Source organism: Lacerta agilis, chromosome 11, assembly GCF_009819535.1.
Source record: "Lacerta agilis isolate rLacAgi1 chromosome 11, rLacAgi1.pri, whole genome shotgun sequence".
In the NCBI taxonomy this organism is placed as follows: Eukaryota; Metazoa; Chordata; class Lepidosauria; order Squamata; family Lacertidae; genus Lacerta; species Lacerta agilis.
Window position 1 is genome coordinate 25,448,180 of NC_046322.1, and position 24,753 is coordinate 25,472,932.

Consider the following 24,753-nt stretch of genomic DNA (forward strand, 5'->3'; position numbering starts at 1 on the left):
AATTCAAGTTCCTCACATTTATTGCCAAGGCTGCTGTTATTCCCCACTTGTAACTGGGTCTGAGGCTGTGAAAATCCTTATAGTGAGTTCATGGCTGGGGCGAGTTTTGAACTGCATACTTCCTAGCCAGCCTACAAGGAAATTCTTTTAACTTAAATTATATAAGAGCTTTCCACTTAGTTTGGTGGAACTTGTTTAAAGTATCTTGATTATAGCAGAAGGTCAGAATTCAGGATCCTGACTATAGTTTTCCTCAATGTAAGATAAACAAGAGTTCTACAATGTATATCTTCAAGTTAAAAAAGAGAAATTAATTTGCTAATTAGGCTTTTTTGGGGGGGTATATATTCCCTTTCTTCTCATTTCCAGAAGCCCATCACCAGTAAAATAGTGTTTCCCTGCCTCACTATCTGCCAACTCCCATCTTTAAAGAAGCATGCCTATGATTTGTTAGGTTGCAGCATCTGCTTAATAAAATAATTAGCCTACTTTTAGCAACAGGTAAGAGATAGAAATCAGGCAGTTGAAGTGGTTTTATGGGCTGCACTGCTTTTTGAAAGTGAAGATGCTTAGTTATATTGTAGAGATAAATTCACTTGATTCATTCTAGATTGTATTCTCTTTGCTGTATAAAATTTACACAAAATGGCTAAATATGATCAGAAAATTATGAATATTCAGTATATAAATTACTTGCATAACCTGCTTATTTACCTATTTATTAATCAAATGCTTACAGTCACTGTTTCTGCCCACATTCAAATAAAAAATGTGTACAGAAAGATTGCACAAGACAGAACACATTATAATTTACGTGCAAATATACATGCATGTAAATTACCACCATGAGGAGGCCAGTCAGCTTTACCTGCTGAACAGCCTGAAGGGGAAGGAGGAATGACTCCACCTGCAGCTGATCAGCCTTCAAGGACACACAGGAGAAGGCACTGACGAGAACCAGCTGGCTTCAGCCTTAAGCACAGCTTCCAGCAGCAGACAGAGGTTGGTAACAACGCTTGTAGTTCCTTGCTGCTTCCTGCTTGTCTTGGCCCTTGACTCCATGGTCTTCGGATTTTCTGACCACATGGGTTGCTGTTCACCCAACTCTAGGACGACCTGACTTTGGATGCTGACTCTGCCTCCAGGCAAGTACACCTTGGAGACTCTTCTGACCCTCCCACTCCACTGAGACCTGTATGTTGTTGCTCAGCAATGAGACTACAACAGGCTGCTTGACATTGCATAGAGCAAAGCACTTGATACCTTTCTGTGTGGCTCAAAAAAGTGAGCCCATCCAACCATAATTCTCCCAAAGAATGAGGCCTGAGGGCTTTACAGGGTCCTAGAGTTCTCCCGCCTCCTTCCCAAAGCCTAGTTAGCGCACAGCTTTTGGAAGGAAATGGGAAGGCTCTAGGACCCTTTCGGAGCACTCGCACCTCCTTCCCAAAAATATTAATCTGTATGAACAGAAGTTATGTTCTGATTTATAATCATAAGATACACCCCAAAGCATTTAATGCAACAGTGTTATGTGCCGTCTGTTTTTAGAAATCACATTGGATGGATTGCCAATTATAGGGTGTGTTGAATTTTCCAACTTTCAAATTACAAAAATGAAGGGTGCTAAAAAGTTGCAACATGACTTGGGAATTCAAAATATATTTTGGTTAAACTGATATGACATTTTACGTTTTTGTGGAATTTCCAATAATTTTAAACTTGTCTTATTTTTTTTGTGTGTGTAAAACATTGTGCAAAATTGCATAAAAATCAAAGCTGCAAACTTTGTAGACTTACCTAAATGTCCAATCACAAAACTAATAGCAGATTTTAATCCCTCATGCCAATAACATATTTTTAGACCCCCTCACTGAATATACTTGCATAGGGGTTTCACCCCTAAAATGAAATGCCCTACTGCTGGAATCTGTCTTTTAATTGCTGTTCATCTCTACAAGGTGATTCATGACGATTTTGCTCAAATTTTGACCTGCTTTCTAAGGACAAAGTTGCTGGACTAAGCACCCCCTGACTTAGCATCAGAGGATTTTGAGCAGTGTGTGCTGCTGGTGGTCTCCTTGAATTGTTGATTAACTTCCTCTCTAGATGGGCTGCTCCTTTAGGGAGATGTGTTGAGAGCTTCTGCATAGCTCTCTGACTGACAGCCACACCAATATAATCAGTGTGAACTCCAACCTTTCCCTTCTCGCCGCTGCTGACTTGGTCAGGGATTTTCAAAGGATTCAGAGTTATGTCCAGTATTTGCCTTGCAACTGCTTCAGAATGGTCTGTGGAAACCATTGTAGCTGTGCCCGGAGAAAGGGATCCTTGTCTTAACAGTGCCTCTGAATCATCATCTACCACATAAAGCTCATTGGCTTCATTATATGCTTGTGACGGAGTCTGTAAACTGGGTCCCAGAAGAACCTGCACATAAAACACAGTTGAAACATAAGACAATGCATAGTCTTGTTACGGTTTTGTTTGGTTCCTTACTATGACCCCAATTGAAAAGTACACTAAATGGTAAATGAATTATTTCATATCAAAGTTAAATTTAATGAAAAGCATTTTCATATGATGAAAATGACCTGTCTACCTACTGGTATTACTCATATATGGATATACTGTGGGTAGGCAAGCTATGGCCCGGGGGCCAGATCCAGCCCAATCGCCTTCTAAATCCGGCCTGCGGATGGTCCGGTTTTCAGCATATTTTTACATGAGTAGAATGTGTGCTTTTATTTAAAATGCATCTCTGGGTTATTTGTGGGGCATAGGAATTCGTTCATTCCCCCCCCCCCTTCAAAATATAGTCTGGCCCCCCACAGGTTCTGAGGGACAGTGGACCGGCCCCCTGCAGAAAAAGTTTGCCGACGCCTGGGTTATACCATTCACCTATGCATAACAGAATTTTTCAGTAGGGACTAGGTGAGCTCATTCACTCCCTATAAACTGAATTAATCTTCCATTGTCCCCTTCAATGCAGCCTAGGTTTCCCCTTCCCTTTCTTGTTGGCCTAGAAAGACCCTGTGCAGGTGTACATTAAGCACCCTGCCAGGTGCTTTTAACCAGAACCATTTTAACTTGCAGCGTTTGCATAAAATCAGATGTCAATGTGCAATAGGCAGCACATACCATTTTTCTTTTTTCTTTTTTTTAAAAAAGTAGGTTTTTATATACCGATTAAATAAACTCAGCATATAAAAAATCTGCAAATGAATACTTCAGCTATAATTGCTTTGGGCAATGGTGCATGGGTAACAGAGCATGCCCTCCTGGCTTATCAACCCTTATGTAAAAATGCTGGCATTTCCCTGCATTTATTACAGCCTTTCTCTGTGTGCTCCTGTAGGCGACTGCATGGGAAAATCAAATTTATGATCCAGAAATAAAAACACAATAAAAGCCCTGCTGGATAAAAGGCCCATCTAGTTGAGCATTCTGCTCTCGCCGTGCCCAACCAGGTCCCTGTAGGAAGCCAATTCAGTGGGCAGAGATCCCTAGCAAATAGTGTTTAGAGACACGCTATCTCTAAAAGCAGATGGATCCTGATGATGTCGCACTTGTCTGATGTTTGATTGCATTATAACTGGTTTTAATAGCAGCCTCTCTCTTTTTTTTTTCTTTTTTACCTTACCTATAATAGAAACATACAGAGAAGTAGGTAGTACTAAATGGTAATGTAACGCTTTAAAACAGTATTTGCATACCACTGGTGTGGTTCTCTCCATACTCAGCAGAGCAGCGCTATATTTTGGATTTGGTACAGCTGGCCAACATAGCTTTCTTGATCTGCAAGGACAAATTTTGTTTAGGCTTGTAAGAGCATAGTCTTTTATTAACATCTTAAAAGTTGCACAAGCTCCATTCTGACGTCTATATTGGTCCGATACTTAACATTCACCCATGTCTTTGCTGGTCATCAATACACCCTGTTGCTTGGCTACTGTTTTTACTGTGTTAAAGTTTAATTAACTGTTTTCATTGTGTTGGTATTTATGAACTGTAAACCACTCTGGAAGTTTTGATTAAAGGCAGTTTAGAAATGTTAGAAAGAAAGGGGACCGAGTTGTTGGCAGAAATGGGGTCAACAACAGCCTTTCTGCAACATTTGTACAGTACCAGGCTTTTTGTCTGGTGCCCTGAACAGTTGAAAGACTGAGTGCCAAGGGCAGTTTTAACTGTTTTTAGTAACCATTTATGTGGTGGGTGGGTTTTGGAAAAGAAACCCAAAGGGAACAGGAAAAGGCCATTTTTAAGCTTGAAGGAGAAAACACAGAATTTCCTCTGACTGACATGAAATGTAGAGTTTTAAAGAGTAATTCCCAAATAATCACTCAGAACAAAAGAATATTCAGCTTGTCAGGCAGAAGAATCCTATGAGATGAGGGAGAGGATCCAAGACAGGGCTATTGCTCCTTCCTAAGCTCTGGTGGCTTTTTAGTTTCCTATCCCTCTCTGCTTTTTCCATCTAAAAAGTTTTTAAAAATAAAGGGAGAGAGTATGGTGTCCAGGGAAGAAGGGGGCTTTGGGTTCAGCAGATTCAAGTCCACCCCTGACCAGCCATGGAATGGTAAAGGGCAGTGAGGAGAACAGACCACCCCTACCCAATGATTGAATTTTCCACCCAGCAAGAGCTGGAGCTGCTGTTTCCTATAATGCTCTCCAAGACTGCACCCTAAATGTTCAGTTCTCTTTATATATTATAGCTCTTTTCTTTACAGAGTTACACACATTTTAGAAATGCAGGCAGTTATCTTCTCTATTGTTCACTAAGCAGTAAAACCTACTTCTGGTTTCCAATGTTCCAGCCAAAGAGTGCAAAGATCCTGGAAACTATTATTTTATTTATTTATTTCATAAATTGTGGCAGGGGAAACACAACCATACTTCAAAACATGCAATAGTTAAAATTGTAAAACAGATTAAAACTTCACTCAATTAATAAGCCCGTCCCTTGGGCATGTATTTATTCTAAATGTTATTTAAATGTTCATTTAAAAAAAAAAAAAAAAGCTTTCAGTAAACTATTTTAAAAATATTTTAAACGCAGACAATTTGCTCTTTCAGACCTGAATCTTCAGACCAAAGGTTGTTTTCAGCAAATAATTTACTCCTATCTGCCACAGTATGGTGATTTTCACGGATAAACTTGCACATTTCATGGCCTTAAGGAATAGGCAGTTTATAATTTGCTAATACCAAGTGCTTTAAAGCCTTTATATTTCTCACAAACAATCCTGTATTGTAGGTCACTGTTACTTTTTGGTCAGTGTTCTGTTTTTGTTGTTTGTTTATTAAATTTGTATATTGCCTCATACCCATAGATCTCAGGGTGGTTTCATAGAAGGGAGACATAATGAGAGCGAACTGACAGAGGTTTAGTAGATGACTCCCTGGAAGACCCGCTCCAACTCTCTAACCACCAGACAATATTGGCTCTAACCATGTTGCCTACTTGTGCTTAATAAGTAATATTGGCTGGATGAAAATATGCAAGGCAAGGAAACTCTCTTACCTTTTAAGTATCAGGGAACAAAGCATGGCAATGGCAGTCATGGTGACCATGAGGCCAAGACAGAGGCCAGCCACACTTCCTTCAAACTCCCCAGGATCTGATGATGGGAATGTTCAGAACACACCTTTAGATTATGCATTGGAAAACAGCTTAACAAATATCATTTGACAATTGAACCATTTGCACAGAGGGCTAACGGAACCTCCTTTACAATTTTCAAGGAGGCCTCTAGAGAGATGAGATGTCAAGCTAAATTTTGCAGCGTGAAGTGCTTCTGTTCAGTGTTCTAGCTACCCCACTCTATTCCCCTCCCCACCAACAGCCAGCCAGCATCCTTTGCATAGCTGTCAACCTTCCCTTTTTTTGCAGTGGGAAACGGTGCTGGAATAAGGGAATTTCCCGCAAAAAAAAGGGAAAGTTGACAGCTATGATCCTTTGGCCTCTGAGCACACCCAGTTTTTACTGGGCTGTTTTATTTTTTTTGGGGGGGGGTCTCTCCCTTTGAATTCCCCCAGGCTTGCTGATCACTCTCTCTTGCGTGCGATGCTATTTTTGGATACAGAAGTAACGGAACTCACAGCCTGAACAGTGGAAACAGAGGCGATTATAAATATGTCCCCTAGCTGAAAGGCTTTTCAGGGTCAACTTCCCTCCGTCAGCATAAATGCCTATTCCTTTCCATCTCATATTGTGTCCTAGTAAATTAAAAATGAAGAAGAAATACTTTTCCAAGGGATCCATTTGTGCTGAATGGGGGCTTACGGTTATTATGACCACACCTGCCTGACTCTTGTTTGTGGCTATAAATCAAATGGGTGCAGCTCTTATTTCCTCCAGGCTAAAATTGAGCATATATACTAATAGGAATGCATAAATAAATGCAGTACTTTCCCATACAAATAATTCAGGTAGAAATGGAAGGACTGACTATTCCAACGGTCATCTAGTCTGTGAGTGGTATTTCTGCTTATGTTACATGGGGACACCTATTTGTTCTGCTGACACCCCCACCAGTCCTCTGCTACATCCTAATCTGCTACAGAGGTAATCTCAATCCTTGGGGGTTGCTTTGGGAATGGAGCAGAGAGCTTTAGTGCTCAGCAAAAATGGGCTGCCCCAGTATTGATGAGAGGAAGTGGGATTAGATGCCACCTACTGCTTTAATTGTTTGACACTGTTATCCATCCCGGTAATATTTATATTGAAAAATAAAAATAAATGCTTAAAACCTTCACAGTACCATATTTCAGGGTGGTAAAGGTTTGTGGCTGGCTTTGAGCTCCTTCTCCCTTACTGGTGATTCCTGAGGCCTGCACTCTATAAAGAGTTTTTGCCATAAGTCCTGTCATGAGGTACTGCTGAGTTGAAGGACTGACAGTAACAGCTGCAACACAAGAGGGGAGAAATCAAAATGCTGTGACAGATCATGAGTCCAATATAAGATTTCAATACCTCTGTAAAGATATATACAGAATATATCCCAGTTCAGGCACTGAGATCATCTGTAGGAGCATCACTGGTTTTTCCTCATATGAGTTGGTGAGGCTCATTTGAGATAGACATGAACTGAGCCTTTAGCATCATAGGCCAAGCCCTGTTGAATGCTCTTCCAATAGAAACTCAGCAGACACCTTCTATGTTGACCTTTGAACATGTGCTGAAAGCACTTCTTTCCTACCAGGCTTCTGCAATTAAACACTTTTAATAATAGTTGTTCTGACTATCGGAGAAAGAATGTTCTCCGTATGGATCTTGTCCCTCCCATGAACTCAGCAGGGAACCTTAGGAAAGCCACTCTCTTTCAGCCTCAACTCTGCATCTGCAATATGGAAATGAGAGTACATGATCTGCTTTACGGGATCGTTGTGACTTTTATTTGAAGAAATAGAGGAAGTGCTTTGAGCATCCAAAGGTGCCACGATAAATGTGTTGATGTTGATAGATAAAGGAGGTTTGGTGACTGGAATTATATCAGTTTGGGCATATATATTTTTACTCAAATGCACTGATGGAAAAGTTGCCATCCTTCAGATACCATTGGACTACAACTCCCATCAGCCACAGCCAGCATGGCCAGAGATGGGAGTTGTAGTCCAGCAATGCCACAGATTCCCCACCCCTGCAAAGAAACTCAAGTGTTTGAACTGCCGAACAGAAACTTACTCAGGCAGCTGCAAGGGTGTTGTTGAATGGCTTTTAAAGGTGGGATGTCTGGTTTTCTGCCTGCCCCTTCTCTGTTTTTACCAACCCACCTTTCTCTGCCAACCTATAGTCAGGCTTGGGAGAAAAGACTTCTGCCATTGACACCCAACAGCTGAAACGATGGAAAGAAATGTGCAATTTCCTCCACTGTTTCTCAATTTAGAAAGAAAATGCTGCCTTTGAGTGTGAAATAGAGGACAAATATTTCAATGATAATGTCCAGTCAACAAAGTGACCTACCCACAGAGAGGTTGTTCAAGATTTCGGTGTAGCGAATTTTGTAACCCAGAAGGAATCCTAAGCACTCTTCTGTAGGTATGGCAGCCCATTTCACAACAGCTGACTGCTTTGTCACAACTGGAACGGTTACATTAGCTGGACCTATTTTGGGAACTTAAAAGAGAGTCTCCAGATTAGTTGAGGGTTTTCTCCCTCCCAAACTAACTTTACTCAGCTAGTTTTATGCATATGCTGCCCTCTTGGACTTACCCACTGACTGGTGGTCACCAAGGTTTTGGTCTGCCCCAAATGCATGAATCGCAGTGGTCAGACTATCCCTGTGCAAGAATGGCCATAGCTGGTATCCCAGTTGTGGGTAGTAAAAGGCACTCCTAGCCACTGAGGTTACCTGGGCCTCCAGTGTTAAAGATGTCTCCAGGGGCATCCCCAAACTATGAACATGCTCTTTCAGAGGGAGCGCAACCCCGTTCAGAACAGCTGACTTGCCCATCTCCTAGACACAGGAGCCACCCACCCACAGCACCTGCATTTCCCCAGGGTTCAAGCTCAGTTTACTGGCCAACATGCAGTCCACCACTATGTCCAGATCATGCACATAGCCTCTCCTAACTTAGATGTTATGGAGAAACAGACATGCGTGTGATCAGTTTGGTTCAAATGTAACACTAAGCTGCAGTTAGTTAGTCCAAGCTGGAAGCACGCCTTCCACTTTCCTCTTACCCATGCCAGGGGAGAGTGTGCATGAGTCTGTGGTGGTAACAATAAACCATGATTTATTGTGATGTCCCCATTTCCAACATTCCAAAATTCCTGCCAGAGTTCTGATGCAGCAGAACTGAAGGAATATCAGGATGTTTCAAAAAGAATGGAGCAGAATAATGTTTTATGGAAACGTTGGGGGTATAAATATAACAATTAAATAATAATTGAATTATTAAATAATGATTAAATTGGGGGACTAACTTCACCAAATGCCCCAAACTAGTCCATTATAGTGTGTAGTACTGACCTTGATCCCTTACATTGGGGTAGTTAACATGGGCCCCTCCAAGTGTTTTGGACTACAGTTCACACAAGACCCAGCCAACATGGCCAATGGTCATGGGTGATGGGAGTTGTAGTCCACAACAACTGGAGGGCAACATGTTGGCTACCCCTGCCTTAGGTTAGTGTCCACTCATTGCAGTAGAACCCTTTTGGGTACTTATTAAAAGTTGGAATAGAAACAAGAAGAAATTATATTAGAAAAATATGAAGATATACCTCCTTCCACTGCATAGAAGTAAGTCCTGGCCAGCGTCCATTCACTCTTCATGAAATCCTCACAGTGACAGTCAAATGCATGAAATGTTACTTTATATAACTTATACGGTTGGAGGCCATCTAGATGGTAGACACAGACATTGCCACTTGCAAATGTACAATTCATATCATAATTCTGCCACACATACACCTGAAGCCCAGGAATCTAAGAAGACCGTGCACATGAATTTGTTGGATATACGTGCATTCCCATCCACCTTTAGATAATGTGAGTGTTCAATTGTTTAAATCAGATGGCATTATATAGCAGATGGCCTTGCTTTTCAAAATATGCTAAGCTTGCTACATCTACAAGGTTGAGATGCTGTGGGGAAACGAAAATGACTTTACTCCTGATGGTTCAAGTATGGATTTTTCTTGTTCCGGAAGCTTTAAAAAAAGCAACCTGAAGGGGATGAACATGTAATAAAAGAAGGTCAAGGAAAACAGGGGATGAATAATTGATGGCAACCTCAGATCAGATGCCTTCCAAGGTACATTACGGCTAATCCCGATTGATCTGTTTGCTAGAATCACCTGTGCGATCCCTATCAATATGCAGAAAAAGAGTGCTGCGAAACGTCCCTGAATTAGAGCTTCTTTGCACATAAATCAGATGGTCTTCGTACAACAAGCTAAGGAATTATTATTGGGCTTTGCAAGGACACGTTTTCAGGAAGATGAGGAAAAGCTATCTAGCCTGTGACAGGACAGTAAGTACACTTCATGGCACTAGGTGGCTGTGGGCAAAGGGAATCTTCTCATCTATGTATATTGTTGTTCTGAAATGTATAAATCTTTCCCCCATGGCTTGCTAATGAGCAGGCACAGTGTGGGGTTTTTGATATATCTGTTGTTCTTCATCTAACCACTATTGATGGTACTTTTTCTGAAACTGGAATTCGTTGTTAGTGACTGGGATGATGAAAAGGGAAAGAAGGACAGAGCAAAAAAGAAAACAAAAGTGAATAGTCACTGGATATCCTTTGGATTCATTGGGGTTTGTGCCTTTGGCTTTGGCATTGCATATTTCATCCAATACTATGTAGGATTTCAGTGCAAGCTTCACAGAAACAGAAGATGCACAGCAATTGCACATGCTTTCTATTGTCCAGTTCTGTTTTAAAACTTGTTTCTACACCTACAAAAATTTTGAAACACCTCCCCTCCCCTTGCCTGAAATCTGAAATCCTGCAAAGTCTATTTGGGCTTGCTTGACAGATGGCTCTGACAGTGTTTGTGTTTCTGGTTGTATTATAATGTCATGGTCTTCTTGGTTAAAAGATAGCTAGCAATTTTGAAAATAAGACCCGCTGATCAAATTATAAATAGCCCAGGAAAGGAGATCCACATGTCAAAGCAGATTTCCAAGGCCATAAATGATGTTTGCTTTCAATGGGCTTAATCACACTGCACTGCACAGTGCACACTACTAGTGCAAATGCAGACACACACTGTGAATATGGAGGAAGTGGATAATTCTAGAATCGGGGGTTTTCCAACAAAGCTGTATGGTTGACCATTCAGGTCAGATGAAAAGTATTTTACAAAACATACAGTTAAACTATGGAATTTGCTACCATGAAACAGAGGATAAGGTTGGCAAAGTTATTATGTCTATGTAAGTGTCAGACATACAGTGACTCTTAATACAAGATGCTGGGGAATATAAGTCCGAGAATGCTATTCTGTTCATGTCTGTCCCATAGCCACCTGTGAGAACAAAATGAGTCTTTGGTCTGACCCAGAATCACCCCTCCTACGTTGTTATCCTGGTTCACGAACTGTTCAACATGATCAGAACCCAAGTGAAGTAGTTAACAGATTATTTATGTCTGATTATTTTCAATGTCTGGAAGCAAACAATGAAAATATACCTGTGTGTCAATTTTATAGAAATTGATTTAATACCTAGCCGTATCTCATTTTTCCAAGTAGAAACATGAATCTTCATGTCTTCTAATCCAGTGCCCCAGTCGATCACAATGCAATCTGAACTGTGTTTTAGATCCCAGGTGATAACAGAATAATTTTGCTGATTTGATAGGTTGAACTGGCCAGGTGAATCTGCAATGGGAAAGGGAACTATTAAAAATAACTGAGAGAGTTAAGAAAACCCAACCCCCTCTTGGACGGGTATCCTGACACATGTACTTGGGAGTCCACTGGCATGTAGACACTCTTTCATCTTATGGTTTCAGCATCACATGATGCCCACAATTGGCAAAATTAAGTGCCCTCAAGCTGCTGATTCAAATGGGCTTAAGCACACTGAAACCAGTCCTGTATTGTGCCATCAGTGAGTTCAGACAGATACGAAAGTCGGATAGAAATAGTGTAACAAGCAAACACATTGAATGAAATCCACTTATGCTGCTTCAAAACTCAAAAAAGGGAAGTTTGATTCTTCATCATATTTTCTTTATGCATTCTTCTTGACAGAAAAATACTCTACCTGTAGCTTTTGCAGTGAAATCTGGAACCAGGTATGTTAGTGGAGGGGACTCTCCTGCTTCATTGTAGGCATAGATTTTGATTCTGTAATAAGCCATGGAGAGATTCAGATGCACCCAGTTCTCTGTTATGTTGAGGTATGTCACTATGTGGCGGCAATAGCGGGGTATTCTTTCGACGCTTATATTGTAACCAATGGTATTCCTGCTTTGTGTTGTCTAATATAAGCAAACATGAACATTAAACAGTTATTATGCACCAGAAATAAAATGACACGAAATATTGCAGGCACAGTGAAAGCTGCAACCCATACCAAACTAAGTTATTAAAGCATAATTTTTTGATGACAGATATAATTCCAATAACAATTATCTCTGTATATATTTTCTTGTCTGTTTTGTAAATATCACATAACAGCCTTCATTATTATTGTTTGTTGATCAACCAACCAACCAACCAACTGTGTGCCTATGCAGTCCTCTGGTCTCCTTCATTCCCTTCTCTCAAGCCTTAACTCAATGCACCCTGGTCTGTTAAACCAGTTCCCCAGATATCCTAACTATGAAACTGTGGTTTGACCAATCTAACTTGGCACAGCTCAAACTAATATCTAATTCAGACACTACAGGAAACACTGGTTAAATAAACCAGAAAGTACTGAGACAAAGCATATGATGATTTGTTGGACTGGGAAGAGCCATCTGACCTGGTTCTTCATCATTTATGTAGCCACAATACAGAGTAGCTGTTTATTAGTTACATTGGTTACACAAATTTAACATACTTTTCAAATATGTCCAAATGAGACACACTATGATATAGTAAAACAGAATTTTGAAAGCGGAGTTAAAATCTCTGCTGAGCCATTATATTCACTGCCTGACTCTGGGCTACTCAACACCCCCTCTGTCTATTCTAGCTGATAGTATCACTGTAAGGATATAACTGGATGGGGCTTTGCCTGAGCTCCGAGGAAGAAGAGTAGGATAAAAATATAATACGTTACCTTCCATTTAAGAAAGATACTTATTTTTCCTTGTGCTATCTTTTCAGTTGCATTTTCCACAATGACTGGCTTTTCAGTAAGCTCTGGTAAATAACAACATGGGAAATTTAAACCCAGAAGCATATTTACAATCAGAATTTCATTCTTAAACAAAGCCAGACAACTGAAATACACCCATGCTTAAATTAATATGCATGGCACTTACTATGTGGGATCATAATTTCTTCACTCCAAGCACAAACAGAACAACTTTTACCAGGGGGTTTACATCTGAGGCGAGCAACATATGATGATGATGTATTTACGCTGAAGATAGTTGCATTAAAGGTCCCATTCTCTATAGGAACCTGCAAATAAGTACAATTAATAATTCTCAGATTATCTGCTGGATTCCTTCCCAAAGGCTGGGTGCCTTAATTAAAATGACAATCAGTGTTTAGCAGGGCAGTGCAAATGGGATGGGAAGGAGATGTCTGGGGTTATGAAATCCAGGCTGAATAACTCTACACATTCTTTTCAACCTCTTCTTAAATTCCTTCATTAGAGAGGAGTATCCCAAACCCTTCAATTAACGGTAATCCCTGTGCAGCTGGAGGCATATAAAAGGCACTGTAAGAATTAGTTTCAAATCCAGCAACCAAAGCAATAATTGAGCAAAATAAAAAACTGACACCGTTTGTACAAACGGCCAGCTTAATCTGCATCATAAATTTGACACCTGAATTTAACCACTGAAACAAGCAGTAGGAACCGTAAAAGGAAGATAAAGTAAGAAAGCCACTGCAACATTTGAATTCGGCAACATTGAAAGTGCAGCAGAAACTGTGGGGGAGGTCAGTGCTGAGATTTTTCTGAAAGTGAAAAAGAACAAGAAGAGTTGTGCAGGATCTGGCCAAAGGCCTATTTAGTCCAGTATTCTGTATTCTATTTAGTCCAGTATTCTGTTCTCACAGTGGCCAAACTAGATGCCCACAAGAATAGGGTTGCCATATTTCAAAAAGTAAAAACCAGGACACCCAGAAAGTTGTTGACCTGTTTTTTAGCAAGGCTCCAAAATTGTTGCACTTTTCTAAAAGAAAACACAAAAAAGTGACCCAGGACAAAGCGCCATTGAGACCCCGGTAATGTCTGGGAAAATCAGGACATATGGCAGCCCATGTTAGCCCATTAGAAGCTTTCTAATACAGGTCTTATTGATTTACATACTGATATCCAGGACGAAGTTGCTTGCATTGCTTCCTTGTGTTGCAATTCATACTGCAGTACATCTCTTGGTGAGTCCCACATAATTATTAATTTGTGGAACAACTGATAAGCTCTTATTCTGAAGGGCGAAGGACATTTCTCTAGAATGCAAAAACAAAACAACCAAATAGAAAATAATTCACATGCAGTTTCTCAGGGTGCTTCCACACTTGGCATTTAATGTGGAATTACCATGTTTCGTTCACTTTTAATGGGGCATCCACACAACACCATAATCTGATCATAAGCAGACCGTATTCTCCCTGGGGTTCTTCCACCTTTTTTAGACCATAGAAAGTCTGGCACTTTTCAGAACAGAAAAAGACTGCAATTTCAGCAGCTGCATATGCACTTAGAGTTATTATTCCATTCTTCCAACTTTTTTTTTTAAGGGGAGGGTTTCAGCACACATTCACTATAACCTTAGCAGTGGGCACCATTTTATTGTTGGCACCCATCTGTCTCGAGAGACAATGCAGTGTACTTCTAGGGCTGAAGTCAAACTGCTGCATAAGCAGCTTCAAAGTGACTTCTCTGGGGCGCAAGCCTGGGCAGTGTGTATGGAGGTCCTGGGCTGCCCAGATGACAAGACCCCACTCTTGGCCTCGCTAATATGGTCCAAAGGAAAGCAGAGCAATACATTTGGCACCATTTGGGTTGCAGGGAACAGGCATACAAGTTGCCATAGGATGCTATAATGGGGATGCCTTAAAATCAGCATTGTAGTATAATAATAATAAAAATTAATAATAAAAACAATTTATTATTTATACCTCACCCTTCTGGCTGGGTTTGCCCAGCCTCTCTGGGCTGCTCCCAACAAAATATATATAAAAAACAAATCAAACATTAAAAACTTCCCTAAACAGGGATGCCTTCAGGTGTCTTCTAAAAGTCAGATAGTTGTTTGTTTCCTTGACATCTGATGGGAGGGTGTTCCACAGGGCGGGCGCCACCACCAAGAAGGCTCTCTGCCTGGTTATAGTAATATACCCGTAATACTCTTCCTATTTAAATTGTATTTCATTAATATTCTGATATTAAAAAATATCGTCGGAAAAGCATTTTAGCAGTAGTTTCTTTTTTTAAAAGAATTAAAAATCTATACCTGAGACGATCGAACGGGTTCCACTGCAAAGGTTATAACCGCAACCCATATCGATCCTGTAATTTATTGTCAAATACTGCTGTTTGATGTGGTTTACCCATCAAGCCAATCAGAAAACTGGATGCACAGTAAGTGGTAATGGGGGACAGACCCAAAAGGTCATGCATGCCAGGTGAAGACATCCTAGCCCCATCTCTGAAGTGAACAACTGTGCAAATACAGTTTGAAATACAGCTAGGGGTGGGATCCTGCTGCGTTTTAAGGCACTAATGTGAACAAACCCAGATACCCTTCAGTTATATGACAACTGCTATCACCCCCGATTAACATTCTCTTCTCTATGCTAACTATACTCAGTTCTTTCAATGGCCTAGAAAAAGTCCTTGCCCGTGTGGTGGTGAAGCCTCGTCACATAAATTGTTTCTGGTAGGAGGACAGGCCTGCATAAAATTATGCCTGGTAACTGTGAGTGTGAAAAAGAATTGTGTATGTTGGAATTTGCTGGCTAGCATGTTCGCTGCCCTAGGGGGAAAAAAATTACAATAACAAAACCAGAACTATTTTACAATAAAATCTGCAGCTTCAGACTATGGAAGAAATGTAATGTACTTGTTTTGCTGGGCACGAATGAAATTTTCTTTGTTGTCACACATCCCTCGTGGGAATAGCGGCCTGATACCCATACGGTCACGTTTGCATGAATGCGAATATGATGCTTTCTTCTTGTTAAAAGAGGCAGGGTCGTTTCCACCTTTTCACAGTGTTGCTTTGTTTCCAATTTCCTTCAGGGGAAAGGAAAGCAAACTCAATATGCATCATAAATATGTTCTGTGTTTTAATACAGCAGATGATCTATAAGTGGCAAATTCACAGAGAGATAGGAAATAAAATGAAGTATGCAATCAAAAGATCAATTTTTGGCAGCTGAATAGTCTTATTTTAAAAGTTGCTTTCTCTTGGGAGCATTAAAATGCTACAATAATATTTGTGCTCCTTTTCATGAAAGTATTTTTAGAAATGCATTAGATGTTTGCAGTAAATTATAAATGGGGAGAAAAGGATGATTTGAAGGTAAGGAGCCTCGTCCAAGTTTCAAGAGAGAGGGCCTTAAATTTTCTCTACTAATCAAGGGCAGTCAGATGTTCTTGGACTGTAACTTGCCTCAGTCCTACCTTGCCAACATGGCCAACGGTCAGGGATGATGGGAGTTGTAGTACAAAGGATCTGGAGAGTATCCCTGCTCTACTGCAGTCTTTGTTTTATGCTCTATCACACAGCATTGAAATGAATAGTCACCATGTTTAGCACCTCAGCTTATATCCACAGTGCTCTTTGAAAGCTCCCGGATTGTTAGGTTCCACCATGATACAGATCATTCCAGCTTCTACCCAAAAGCTGCTAAAATACTAAGCTCGCCAGATCTGTCCATGTTCCACCTCTGATGCATCCCCGGGCTTAGCCAATCCTAGTTCTGCCTATGATCCATTTAAAAATATATATAAAATTGATAATAACCAGTGATCATATTTAGTGGATCTGTTTGTTTGTTTTTGTTTTTTAAAAAATCAGTTATGTCAATAATTAATTAATTAATTAATTATACCCCGCCCATCTGGCTGGGTTTCCCCAGCCAATCTGGGCAGCTCCCAACAGAATATTAAAAACACGATAAAACATCAAACATTAAAAACTTCCCTAAACAAGGTTGTCTTCTGATGTCTTCTAAAAGTCAGATAGTTGTTTATTTCCTTGACATCTGATGGAAGGACTTTCCAGTTAAAAAGAAAATTCCCAGGCCAGTTAGCCATGCAGCACTTAGGGTACTCTTTCTAGAGAGACTTTGGCAATACAGGGTGACTTCTTCAGATTGTTACGAAAACATTCCCAGGCACCACTTGATGGCACTAGTCAGCAGGGGAAAGAACTGAACCAAAAAACCCGAAACAAGAGAGTCTAGGCCAGAGCAAAGGGGCTGAAAGGCAGAATTTCCCTTGCGTCTCTGAAGAAGCAATTCCACCCTTCACTTAAACACAACCACAATCCAGCATTCTGAATGAATCATCCACATTGTCAAAAAAAGAAAAAGAGAGAGGAAAAGTTTAAAAGGACTGGTTAGCACTGAGGTTATTTGTGGTTCAGATGGAACAGTTTGCTCTAATGAAAGTGACACTGTCATTAAGAGGTAATGTTTGCACCACTTCTGCTGGCGTTTGTGTGAAGCGCGTACACAACACTAACCAAGTGACCCACAGTGGCTGCTCTCCCTTGAACAGTCTTCTCAGGGCCTAACTACATGTTCCCTTAATTGTGTGGTTTGCAGTTGCAGCAAGGGATTTTTTTAATGGTTCTGTTTCATGGTTTAAACCTTTATTTGTTAAGTATTTATTTATTGGTTAAATTAAATACTGGTTATTTGTTTACTGGAGGATGCTGAATGCTGTTTGTGCTGGCTGGTAAGGAGGAGAAAGATAGGAGAGGCTACCAGATCCACCTGCATGTCCCTCCTAAGCTTGACGTCTGTGCCTCAGGATTGGGAAAGGGAGAGAAGAAGAAGTAGTTGTGTCTTATTGACACCCTCTTTTTCTTTTGTCTTTGTTTGTTGCTCTGTTGCAGCCATGGTCAAAGAGCTGGAAGTTCTTGCTGTGGATATTTGTGGGCAATGACTGACACACCACTCAAGGCAAGAGTCTAGATGGGCTGGACTCTGGATGGTTTTTAAAAGGAAGCCTTCTACAGAGGGATTTTAGAAGCTACAAAGAAAAGAAAACCCCACGAAAATTAGCTTCAAGTATTCTTTCTTCCCAGAGAGAAGAAAATCATAGCTGTCCTGGCCAAATAGGGACGGTTGGGGGCAGGATGTAGCCCCAGAAAAAAAAATACTCCTCCCTCATGCTGCTATTCATCCTGGGGCGAGACGGAAACATTTGCCAATGGCACCAGAATTAAAAGGTTAAAATCCCCTATCATGTAATTAACATAGGTGTAACATTCGGCTCTGAGTACACAAATACTTTCAGGCCTCACATAACCATTGTGTGCTTACAGAAACTTTGTGAATTAACTTGGACTGGTTCTATGCATATGAGAAGTGTCATGAACTGGCAGGGCAAAGGGGAGGAGGAAGAGGACCCTGACAAGGGGGACAGCTGCGACTGGGACCCACTGAGGGGGTGGGAAAGGAGAGGCTGGGGTTGCGGAAAGTACACACAGGATGACAGAGGATGGTGAGGGGATGGGGTTCAGGATCCAGGGACCAGAAGATCAGGAACCCTCATAAGAGGAGATCTCCATGAACAAGGCGGGCTCTGAGGCGTGGGGAGCAGTGTGTGTGGGGGGTGCTCTGGGAGACTGAGGCAGGCAAGGGCCCATAGCCCTCAGGGAGGAGGTGTGTGATTCCTGAGCTGGAGGAGGCTTGGAACAGGTGAGGGTCACATGCCTCATCAAGCCCAAATGCTGCAATCGGCATGCAAGGTACAAAATGGAGGCAGAGCTGAGGTGCTGGGTCTGCTCACATTGGATGCTCCGGGATCCCTATGGGACTGTGCTTCGGGTTTGACTGTAGACTGTGTTTCCTGACTGTTGGACTTTATGTATTATATACATCAGCGGGACTTGCCGCCAGGTAGACCGGGGGTTCAGGACAGAAGATTGGCTTTTGTTTCTTTGCCAGTAGTCTAACATGTGCGTTGCTTAGGTGTTTAATGGCCCCCTCTCATACTTTATAAATTGGGATGAGTTTTACAGGGGCTCAGCTTGAAAGAGGATAGCTATTGGAGAAGGGAAGTAGGGAAACCTCTGTTATTATTCAATACATAACATTTGTGAAATCCACAAACCTTTCCAAGCTAGCTCTAATTTTAGCCAGATCCTGCCCCCACCCTGTTGCTTCCTGAAAACAATAGCAAAGGGGGCCATCACAAAAGGTAATGTATCCTTTGTCTACTATTTCCCCTACTACTATTCCATCCTGGGGTGGGGGTCTACCCAGTCCTGAAATATGTGAACAGAAACACTGACTTCACCAGGTATTATGACGCAGGTGGGCTTAGGCTCCAGCTCCTTTCTCTTTTTAGAAATTAGTCAGCGCTTTATACTACTGGATGTGCAAACCCATTTAATTGTGATAGTTTGCTTTTGTTAGATGTCCATTAGTAAATTCCCTTCTTGCAAGCTTTACATTTTGCCATCCAATTTTATTTTGGTCTCCCTTTACTGCTAAATCTTGTACACTATGCTGGTAGCAGGCAGTCCTCCACAACATAGACTCCTGCAGACATATATCTAGGAGAGTGAGGCCCCAATTGCATGTGATGCTAAATGCATCATTGCATTTAACATGCAGGTTTTCTCAAAAATAATAATTGCATCCGCTGGAGACATAGAGGGGACCGTTAACCCTTCCCCTTGCCTGCCAAGATCTTGAGGAAAATCCTTTCTCTGAAACTCTTTTAAAAAAAACAACCTCTGATGCACATTGCAGTTGATTTCCCAATTCCCTCTCCCTTGACTTACCATTTTAAAAACACAGTATACACAAGAGAATCTGTTGCATGTGGTAGGGGCAACCAAGAACAATTCAAGATCAATTTCTCTTCGATGTAGTAGCATGTCAGATCATCATGCCAATCTGAAAAAGGAAAGCAAGCAACCACATCCATTGCGGGGTGAAGAAGTATATCTTGAAGATTGTGGCCAGTAGTAGTCATAAGAATCACCACTAGCAAATAGCATGGTGGGGCAGAGACGCTCACCTGACCTCCTGGAAAATAAGCTGTGACTGCTGCATCTAATTTCATAGATGGGACCATGAGGGTCATGTAGTTTAACTCCCTGAAATTCAGGGATCCTTCACCCAACATGGGGCTTGAGCCTGTCAGGGACTGGCTGGACGAAGAGGAGTGGTAGGAGGCACCAGCCAAGGAACCCACAAGGGAAATCCCAGAGGAGGAAGACTCAGAGCCAAGAGATTGGTGGTGGGACACTGAGGAGAGGCCACAGGGAAGAGATTGGGATGAAGCGCCGGATGCTGAAGGGCTAGCAGGGTTTAGGAGCAGGAAGAGCCTGTGACAGGGAAGAGGTCAGACTCCAAGGTGGGGGGTCAAGAGACTGATCCAAGAATCCAAGGACTCTGCCTCTCCTGCTGCAACAAGCTCCCCTCCCCCTTGGTCTCCAGGAACTCACAGAATAATGAGAACAACAGAACAGAGGTCTGAGGTGCGCAGTTGCAGTTTGAGACTGCTTGGGAAACATCCAGGAGAGGAGGAGCCTTAGAGAAATGTGGAAGACAGAGACCTTCAGTTCTGGCAACTGCTCCATAGGGGCAAGGCCTGCTGGGGAGTGTTGCTAAGACCATTAGGTTGACTTGTATGTTTGTTTCCTTGAATAAATAGCTAACTTCACTAACAATGGAGATCTGCTTCCTTGTCTACTGACCTGCATCTGACTCCAGCCCTGAAAGAACCCAAGACCCCGAGATTAAGAGTCTCGTGCTCTATCAACAAAGTTATCCCTCAGCACTTTTTGAATATGTGGGCTGTAAATTCACAGGAATTGGAGGATGGCTTCTAAGAACCACTCCCCACTGGTTGATTAAAAGACAGACATGCAATATGAAAGTCTTGCAAGATTCTAATCTTCTTTGTCACTGCATCATCTACCCTCCTTCAGAACAATATGACTCAATTTAGAGCTTCCTGTGAATTACCTGGACAAAATGTTTTTTAAACTAGCCCTTGATATCTCATTTTGGACAAGGAAGGGTCATTATCAGCCCTCTGTGACGTACAGGTGAATAAGAATTCTGGGTGGTGAGGGAAATCCTGAGGTGGGCTTTTTTTTTCATGAGTCAGAAAGGGAAGTAGCAACCTTTCCTCCCCTAGTGTCTTTACCAGTGGAAATGGGGTTCCCCGCCATACATTTCTACGCAATTGGACTATTACAGCCTGAGCCAACTGGAAAATATAGCACACTGTTGAGATGCTGCAGAGACCAAGAAGAATTTGTGCAAGCTACACACCATACATTGGGAACTGCAGTGTTAGTATCACTACAGTTCTTTGGCACAGTCCTCCTACTAGCAGGTCCCCCTTCTGCACCAGGGCTGCAGCCAACCCCAAGCTGGCTTACCTAGCAGTGCCTGTGCTCCTCTGATCATCACCAGGTAGCCTGCATCTGATATCCCACAATTTATTTATTAGTATTTATTTATTGATTTTAAACCCTCCCCAGGTAGCCCAGACCAGTGCTGAGGGTAAAATTTAAATGGTGTCTTGATCTTCCTAGCCCAGGCATAGGCAACCTTCGGCTCTCCAGATGTTTTGGACTACAATTCCCATCATCCCTGACCACGGGTCCTGTTAGCTAGGGATCATGGGAGTTGTAGGCCAAAACATCTGGAGAGCCGAAGGTTGCCTATGCCTGTCCTAGCCGGTCAATGCTGAGCAATGGATGACGACAATGATGATGATAATCAGGTCTAGCACAGGTCCTGGAGGCCTGGCAGCTGCTTCAGTATGTATGTCATGAGTGACAGTAGCAATGCCAGTTATAATAGGATTGCATACCCTCTAAGTGGGACATTCTGGATTGACAGAAGCCACCCCGGCTTCTGATCCCAATCCTGGATGTCCCATTTTTTGCTCCTGTGCTCTGGCTGCAACAGAGCACGGAACCAAAAGATGGACATTTTTGGCTCCACACTATGGCTCGAGTCAGCTGGCGCACACCACAGCATGGGGCTAAACAGGAAAAAACACTTTTCCTTGTGCACCACCCCTCCTCTTCCTCCATCTGCCACAGCACTCCTGGAAGCATGCCTACAGTGCTGGAGGAGGAGGAGGAGGAGGAGGAGGAGGAGGAGGATGTTTTGGTCTATGCAGCATCACAGATTGGGACAAACTCCCAATATGCCACGCTGGTCTGTGTGGCATTTCCCAGGGCTGCAGAGGAGGAGGTGGAAGACAGTGGACAAAGGTAGGGGGACGGGTGAATGAGTGAGTGGCTTGTGGCAGTGAGTGGGCGGGCAAGGAAGGGGTTGGCGGTAGGGAGTGGTTGAGTGATGGAGTTGGTGGGATGGGGGGGAGTGCACCAAATTTCCCTCCCAAAATGTGGGGGGTATGGTATTGGGGTCTACATGGGTAATGGATAATCAAAGACTTTCACCTGGATGTAATGTGCACGAAGGCCGGCCACAATATGAGAAATCAGAGGTGTCTATAAAAGAGAGAAAACAAGGTTTGAAGAAATGACCTTAAATGGGAACTAAAATGTTCTCTCCCCCATCTTTTAAGATTATGCTTGAAAAACTTTCCTTATCCTCTATATGCACCTATACCTGGAGCTAAGCCTCACTGAACTTAATTGGACTTGTTTCTAAGTGGACATACTGTATACAGCTTTGTACTCTTTTTTTTTCTTTTATTACCGTGGCCGTATATGGTTGGCTGATTATTCCCAGCTGTGTTGAGTAGGTTGTTAGTTGTAGGACTCAGATGGGAGGAGGAACATGGGGGTCACAAAAGCAGAATTAGCTGGCTCTCTCTGTCATTGACTTTAACACCACCGAGTCCACCTAGTTGGAATCCTTGCCCCCAACCCTACTAGTTCTACGAGACACCAGCTTCTGCTGGGCTGGCACTTACCTGGAGCTGACAAGGAGCGATTGAAGCCATAGCCTGTGCCTCCCCAGACAGAGAGGCCATTCCCATCACAGAAACTGGAAGCTGGGAAGAGAGATAATCAAAAGGTGCAGAATAGCAGCAACCAGCTTCTACTAGAAGACGTTACTATCAAACAGCTGTGATGGTGGCGGGTACAGATCATAGGTGGGGGAACCTATGGTCTTCCAGGCAATGATCACTGCTTATAACTATTTGTTGGTGTATTTTAGTGCTGTGCTCGCACTTGTAACTGAACATCACAAGGGCTTCAGGCTTACATTTAGAACCCCTTTCTGGTGGCTGGGCAGCAGATCCGGTGACGGTTTGCCACAAGAGGGAGTTTTTGAATGACTATTGCAGCTTGCATGTGATGCACATGCACCAAAGGCAGCACCTGCACATCAGAGGTGAGCTGTAATAGTGATATAAAGTTTCCTTAGTCCAAATTTGTCCACTGCTTTTCTGCCAAAGAAATAGACTGATGTCACAAAGTGATTTTTGTCTGTGGAAAAAGAACAATGCATTGAACTGACATGTGATAGGAACCTCAAAGATTAATGTTTGAAGTAAAGTTATCTGAATTTTGGCTTAATATTACCAATATTACTCAATGAAACCATTTCTGTGTTGCTGCCATTTGGTCGTATACATCTTTATGAAAGCAGTTTTTTCCAGAAATGTTGCCATGTCCATCAACCATCAAACCCCATATTGACTACTTCTTGTCAAAATGCTAAGCTTAGCCATTGACTGATTCTTGCCAAATAAACTTAATACTGAATAAAAAATAATTGGTTAGCAACAACTAACAGTTCATGTAACCATACGTTTTTAGAATAAATTTTTGAAAGCAGAATATTAAGCAATATCCAGCAGATTATTGATGTTCTGTGAATATCTTTGTAAGTACTATAAATATTTCAATGAATTCCCCATTAATAGTGATATTAAGTAAATGCCTTAAGTAATGGCTATAAAATAGGCAAACTTGCAGTTACAATGCATGAAACTAATGGTGGCTGAAGACTTAAGGTCAAAAATTCAAGTGGCAATAAATCAAAGGGTCACCATGCCAAATAAATTTGGTCTAGTAGGTCTTCATACCAAAAAGGCTAGGAGGCCCTGTTTTAGATGACAATGCCCATTAACCTGACCATTAGCCATCCTAGTTGTTGCTGATGGGAACAAACATCTGGAAGGTCCTAAGTTTGGGAAGGCTCATCTCAACCACAAAATCTTATATTTTTACTGTTTTCTTTTCAGATTTAATGTAATCTGAGATACGTCCTTTAGTCAAGACTTCCTTTAGTCAATTTGTGAATCAAAATTTGCTCACATTCAACCCCAGGTCTTCTATTTTGGGTGTGGAGTTGAAAAATGATGCTTTTAAGATGATGGTGTACCTCAGTGGCGGGGGAACTACAGCTCTCCAAATGTTGTTGGACTGCCAGCTCCATCATCCCTTGCCATTGGCCATGCTGGGTGAGACTAATGAGAACTAGAGTCCAACAACACCTGTATGGTGACAGGTTCCCTATGCATGCCATTTCATGCTTGTACCCTAAAGGAGTCCACTTAGGAATACTCTCCCGAAGGAGCAGCCTGCGATGCGGCGCACAGGGGCATCAAACTCTAAACAGCTGCTCAATATTATATTTCCCTTAAATTGCTAGTCAATATGCTGCCCAAAGGGGTAGAGCTACCCTATATCCAAATAGGACTGTCCTCGTCCAAAGGGTTTTGCAGTGAATAATAACTCACCTATGGCGAGCCAAGCCAAAACTGCAAAGAATAAACACCGCCTCATTTCTCCTTTGAAAAAGAAGCACAAGGGTATACTCAGTTCCATTTGCTTCAGTATATTGATCCATTACATTGGTATTCCATCCAGACTGAAAGATGGTGAGATAGTTCAGGCATAAAGCCAGACCATAGATTTGAGCTATGTTTACAACCTGACAAGACCTCCAGACTTTTTGCACCCTACATGTGGCAAATCCCTTCCTCCTTCCCTGCT

The 24,753-nt window shown here is 41.9% G+C and overlaps 1 protein-coding gene across 1 annotated transcript; it reads right to left on the bottom strand.

The window, feature by feature from the left end:
* Positions 1-1,878: 1,878 nt before the first annotated feature.
* LOC117055286 (interleukin-31 receptor subunit alpha-like) lies at positions 1,879-24,543 on the bottom strand. Its single transcript, XM_033164746.1, has 16 exons — positions 24,498-24,543; positions 22,719-22,799; positions 22,240-22,290; positions 19,591-19,705; positions 15,688-15,860; positions 13,932-14,071; positions 12,931-13,072; positions 12,726-12,808; positions 11,721-11,937; positions 11,177-11,332; positions 9,227-9,346; positions 7,964-8,116; positions 6,762-6,905; positions 5,522-5,618; positions 3,714-3,795; positions 1,879-2,427 (listed from the first exon to the last, which is right to left on the bottom strand). The coding sequence occupies exons 1-16, from the start codon at positions 24,541-24,543 to the stop codon at positions 1,915-1,917; spliced, it is 2,313 nt and encodes a 770-aa protein (XP_033020637.1). The 3' UTR covers positions 1,879-1,914.
* Between the last annotated feature and the right edge of the window lie 210 nt (positions 24,544-24,753).

Coding starts and splice junctions, on each gene's coding strand:
- LOC117055286 (XM_033164746.1), bottom strand. CDS start 24,543: ATGAGGCGGTGTTTATTCTTTGCAGTTTTGGCTTGGCTCGCCATAG. Junction 15,861..19,590: donor TATACTGTGTTTTTAAAATG/GTAAGTCAAGGG, acceptor TTTCCCCTGAAG/GAAATTGGAAACAAAGCAAC. Junction 11,938..12,725: donor GTATCTTTCTTAAATGGAAG/GTAACGTATTAT, acceptor TGCTTATATTAG/ACAACACAAAGCAGGAATAC.